Below are 6000 nucleotides of genomic sequence, written 5' to 3'. Positions count from 1 at the left end.
CTGTGATTTATAACTGGCCTTTACGTTTTCAGACTCTGAAAGTGGTAAATTTATATATCATGTTTCGTGTGTATATAAAGAATTTATTTTCTAATTTCATAGCTTTTTAGTTTGATGCCTTTATACATGTATTTTATATAAAAGCAATAAATGTTACCACTTTACATCCATTAGGATGGGTACCATTAAAAAAAAAAACAAACTAAAAATAACAAGTGTTGTCAAGTATGTAGAGAAACTGGAACGCTTGTGCACTGTCGGTGGGAATGTAAAATGGTGCAGATGGTATGCTAGTTTCTCAAAAACTAAACTTAGAATTACCATATAATCCAGCAATTCTATTCCTAGGTATATATCCCAAAGAATTAAAAGCAGGGTCTTGAAAAGTATACCCATATTCACAGCAGCATGATGAACAACAGCCAAAAGGTGTTAGGAACCCAAGTGTCCACTGATGGATGAATGGATAAGCAAAATATACACAATGATACAATGGAATATTATTCAGCCTTAGGAAGGAAATTCTGACATATGCTACGATAATGGATGGACCTTGAGGAACATTATCTAAGTGAAATAAACCAGTTACAGAAAGACAAATATGTATGATTCCATTTATAGGAGGTATAGATAGTCTAATTTATAGAGACAGAAAGTAAAATGGTGGTTCTGAAGGGTAGGGGAAGGGAGTGTAGAGTTTTGGTTTTGCAAAATGAAAAGAGTTCTGGAGATTGATTGCACAACAATGTGAACATATATAACACTACTGAACTGTACACTTAAAAATGGTTAAGATGTTAAATTCTGTTATTTTCTCACAATTAAAAATAAAAAAACCCAGTATGAGTAAACCAGTTGGACATTTTATATTTAAAAAAAGGCAATAAATGTTAATTGAAGAAAATCCAGAAAATATCCACACTGAAAGAAGAAAAAATAACTCCCTGGCTTATAACCAGTGTTAAAACATTTAATAAAATGGCAGCTGCCTTTTTCACTTAGCTTATTGTCTTCTGTTAACATGCTTTTCAGCTTTCTCTTGTATTAACATTAACCTAGTGGGCAAATGCGATTCTTTCCAGCTGCTTAGCATCTGGACTCCTTTTCTGCATTTAAACTATCCCTAACCTTATGAGGCAGAGCCTGCCTCTCACTAGGGAGGTGCTAAATGCGAGGCAGTTCCTTTCGCAGTTTTCCCAGCACATGGAGTAGCCACATGACTTGGGTCTACCCAATCAGACATAATGTGCTCCAAACTTTGAATGGGAAGTTTGTGGCTCAAAGTAGGGACCACGGAGAATTTCTTCTGGCAGAAGTGCCACATCTATATTGAGTTTTTAGAAGCAGCTCTGGCAGTATGAGGTGACTTGTGCCCAGCAGCGGTCGCAGTGATAGCCTCACTGGACCAGTTTTATGGTATATTTTGGACATGTTTCTGGCTGTGCAACCTCTATAAGACTGGTTCTATACCTGCCCTTATCCAATAGCTTTTAATAAATCCCTTTTCTGCTTAAATTCATCAGAGCTAGTATTTGGTGCTTCTAATTAAAACTATGAATCCTCGGGGCGCCTGGGTGGCTCAGTTGGTTAAGCGACTGCCTTCGGCTCAGGTCATGATCCTGGAGTCCTGGGATCGAGTCCCACATCAGGGTCCCTGCTCGGCAGGGAGTCTGCTTCTCCCTCTGACCCTCCTCCCTCTCATGCTCTCTGTCTCTCATTCTCTCTCTCTCAAATAAATAAATAAAATCTTAAAAAAAAAAAAAAAAAAATTAAAAAAAAAAACAAAAAAACTATGAATCCTCTATTGTTGGATATTTAGGTTGAATCCACTTCTTCACTATTATAAGCAATGTGGGGTAAATATTCTTATACATACATTTCTCATTATTTCCTAATTTCTAAAAGTCACAGATAAGTTGTGTTTTCTTTATACTGTAAGTAACTGCTATTATTATCTTTGTGTATAGGTTTTCTTCCCTCTATACTTAGCATTTCTACTTAAAAAAGTAGATTTATAGATCAGGATTATTTAACACTTATTTACTTAATAGAAGCCTACAGTGTATACCCCACATTCTCAGAATAAAAGAAACCTGAAAATAATTTACTCTCTCCATTCCAGTCATTATTTTCTAGCACGTTTGACCAGGAGCAGAATGATGAGGGTGAAATGAGTGGCTATAACGTCACTTCATAATTTTAGACACCAGGAAAAGACTATACAGTTGACCCTTGAAGGACACAGGTTTGAAATACTAAAGTCCATTTACACCTAGATTTTTTCAATAACTATACATACAGTACGGTATAAACAAACCTATTTTCCTTATGATCATCTTAATAACATTTTCTTTTCTCTAGCTTATTGTAAGAATACAGTATATAACATATAGAACATACAAAATATGTGTTAAAATCCACTGTTTATCGTAAGGCTTCTGGTCAATAGCAGCTGTTAAGTTTTTGGAGAGTCCAAAGTTATACATGGGTTTTTGACTGCCTGTGGGGGTGGGGTTGGGGGTGGTGTCATTCAAGGTCACCTTTAGAGATTTTTTAAGATCAAAGCAAGATATTTCAATTACAACACAGAAAAACTATCCCTTAAAGATCTTTAAGAATGAAGTATCTTTTTAAAAAAGGAGAGCCGCTACATCTAGGACTGAAATGTTGACAGGCAGTAATAGTCACTATGGACTCCAGAGTCAGTGTGCTCTGCCTGACTCCCTGGAACTAGTGAGTCATATATGCTCTGTCTCTTTTCCACCAATTCTAAATGTTTTTAAAAAATAAGAAATAACTAATGAGAAAAGCCATTAATATCCTTCAGTAGAAATTCTCAAAAATTAGTAACACTGTCAGGGAGGAAGAAAGGATAAAGGATAAGTAGTTAAAGTAAATTTAGAAGTTCTCCCAGAGCTACAATTCTGTGTTTAAATTTTAAAAGTGGGGCGCCTGGGTAGCTCAGTTGTTAAGCATCTGCCTTCGGCTCAGGTCATGATCCCAGGGTCCTGGGATTGAGCCCCCCATCGGGCTCCCTACTCGGGGGGAAGCCTGCTTCTCCCTCTCCCGCTCCCCCTGCTTGTGTTCGCTCTCTCGCTGTCTCTCTGTCAAATAAATAAATAAGATCTTTAAAAAATAAATAAATAAAATTTAAAAGCTTTGTTATACTCCTGTGCTATGGTAAAACTGTAACAGAAATATTTTTCCTAAAGTAGCCTATGATTTCATGCCTCCCCACTCTGTACATAGTAGAGAACAGAGTATATACTCACCTCCAAAGTCACAGCTCTCAACAGCTCTGGATTAGAATTACACAATGCTCCCACAAGCACCCCTCCAGCACTGAAAGCAGTCAGGGTTGTTAGACTTGGCTGAGAAAAGCCTTGGCCATGAAGCGTCTTAATGCAAGCCTCTAAGTCAGCAAGGCCATTGAGTTTTTTAGTTAGCCGGCCATCAGCGTGCCACTGGAGGCCTAACTCACCACCACCTCTGAAATTAAAGGGCAAAAAAATCTTTTAGTGGGGAAAAAAATATTAATGATGTAGGTCAGGGTCAGCAAACTGTAGCTGGTGGGCAATATTTACCCAGAGGCCATTGTTGTTGTTGTTTTGCTTTGTTTTTAAATGGCCTTAGAACTAAGAATGGTTTTTACATTTTTAAAGGTTGGGAGAAATAAAAAACAACCAGGAATATACAATAGAGACCATATGTGGCCTACAAAGCCTGAAATGTGGGGCGCCTGGGTGGCTCAGTCATTAAGCGTCTGCCTTTGGCTCAGGTCATGATCCCAGGGTCCTGGGATCGAGCCCCGCATCGGGCTCCTGCTCGGCGGGAAGCCTGCTTCTCCCTCTCCTGTTCCCCCTGCTTGTGTTCCTGCTCTCACTGTGTCTCTGTCAAATAAATAAATAAAAATCTTAAAAAAAAAAAAAAAAAAAAGCCTGAAATGTTTATTATTTAGTTTTTTAGAGAAAAGGTTTGCCAATCCCTGATAACAGTCAAAAATGGATTTAACAAATGTTTTTTAAAAAATAAGAATCACCGTCATTTTCTTTTTATTCATTCATTTAAAGTAAGCTCTACACCCAATGTAGGGCTTGAACTTATGACCCAAGATCAAGAGTTGCATGCTCTGACTGAGCCAGTCAGGCGCCTCTCAACAAATATTTTTTGGGTGCCTGCTACAGTTTGGTCTAAATGCCAGCCTTAAAAATACAAAAAAGCAAAAATGTCCTGCCCTGAAGAACATAATTTTGGGGGGAAAGAAAACAGCTGCCAAGCAATGTGGTCGCTGCTTTCACACAAGTGTATTTAAGGTTATCCTAGAGGCAGTAGAAAACATCCACCTGTCAGGTTAGGGGTATATACTTCCTAAAACAAATGCTTAAGAAGGAGATGATACCTAAGCTGAGGATTGGAGGAAAAGGAGTTCCCAGAAGCGCAAAGAAAGGGAAAACATCAAGACACAGCAGGTGAAAGGAACAGAGGGGAAAGAGTTTATCATCTGAAAGGATGTAACAAAAGCTGGATATATAGGATGTATGTGGCTGGAGTGCAGGACATGTTTGGGTAGTAATGATAACTATCACTACAGAGATAAGCCAGATCACAAGGATGTTAAATACTACACCGAGGAGTTTGGATTTTATTTTGGAGATGGGGAGGTGGAGAAGGATTTTAAGCAGAAACATAAAATAGTATTTGTGTCTTGAAAATAGCTAAAATAAATGGAAGTCAGAGTGGAAAAAGGATCTAGCTTGAGAGACTATTTTAGAAAAACCTAAACTCAAGAGAATTAAATGGAAATAATAACATTACTGAGATTAGTACCCAGACTGGTACATCAATTCTACAAATCTGTTGCAAGGTCCTAAAAATCTATCCTTTATCAACTAGTCTGTTAAATCCACTTCCACCAGCATATGTTTAGGAGTACATAAATTCCATAACACAACTGAGATAATAAACTTTGTTCCCCGATACACTGTTATGCTGGACATCTGTCACAATGTCCTAGCACTCATATGCCAGGTGAAATGTTGACTCACCGAACATGGCAATATGCTAATATCCATCCATCGTCTACCAACACCCGCCTTTCAGGTCTGAAATTCATTTTTAAATCCATTCCATAAGCTCCATATACATGTACCAGGAGAGGTTTCTTTTGTAAGTCCTCAGAATCCGTTTTGTGGAAAATGGTCATTGGCACTGATTTTCCATCCTGGAAATGAAGAGTTATTATGCATGTAAGTAAGAGTCTTTTAAAACAGCTATCCCTGGTTTTATGCATTACTTATTGATGTTGAGCACAAACTTCATTTAATTAAGGCAACAGAGAGGTGCTTGGCTGGCTCAGTCGGTGGAACATGTGACTCTTGATCTCAGGGTTCTGAGTTCGAATCCCATGTTGGGTGTAGAAATTACTTAAAAATAAATAGGTAAATAAATAAATAAAATAAAGACAACAGAGTTATGGTCTTTAAAAATACATCATGAAAAGAAAGAAAATAGTAGGAAGGGAAAAATGAAGGGGGGGAAATCGGAGGGGGAGAACCATGAGAGACGATGGACTCTGAGAAACAAACTGAGGGTTCTAGAGGGGAGGGGGGTGGGGGATGGGTTAGCCTGGTGATGGGTATTAAAGAGGGCACGTTCTGCATGGAGCACTGGGTGTTATAGGCAAACAATGAATCATGGAACACTACATCAAAAACTAATGATGTAATGTATGGTGATTAACATAATAAAATAAAATTAAAAAAAAAAAAGAAAAAAAAATACATCATGGTTCGTCCCCATTTTCAGCTATACTGCTGACCTGTAATATGAACTAGAAAAGAGCAGTAAGACTCTGGCTTGAAAACAGTTTATTAAATGCAGCTTTTCATGACAGTAAAGTGATTTTAAGTTTTTCACTACCATTACTGTAATTTTTTCTTTCAAGCTAAGTCAGTATATACCTATCAAGGTTAGACACACCAGCACAGCATTCTTCCTATA

General features: G+C 37.8%; 1 protein-coding gene across 1 annotated transcript in view; it reads right to left on the bottom strand.

Annotated features, from left to right (window-relative positions):
- Window positions 1-6000, bottom strand: part of PREPL (prolyl endopeptidase like) — a 53739-nt gene that overhangs the window by 3754 nt on the left and 43985 nt on the right. The window contains exons 9-10 of the mRNA XM_078057454.1: window positions 5046-5221; window positions 3239-3489 (exon numbers count right to left, since the gene is read on the bottom strand). Of these exons, the coding sequence (XP_077913580.1) occupies window positions 3239-3489; window positions 5046-5221 (427 nt within the window). The remainder of the gene's footprint in view (window positions 1-3238; window positions 3490-5045; window positions 5222-6000) is intronic.

Source organism: Halichoerus grypus, chromosome 10, assembly GCF_964656455.1.
Source record: "Halichoerus grypus chromosome 10, mHalGry1.hap1.1, whole genome shotgun sequence".
NCBI lineage: Eukaryota > Metazoa > Chordata > Mammalia > Carnivora > Phocidae > Halichoerus > Halichoerus grypus.
The sequence above is the reverse complement of the archived record's forward strand: the minus strand, read 5'-3'. Positions and strand labels throughout refer to the sequence as shown.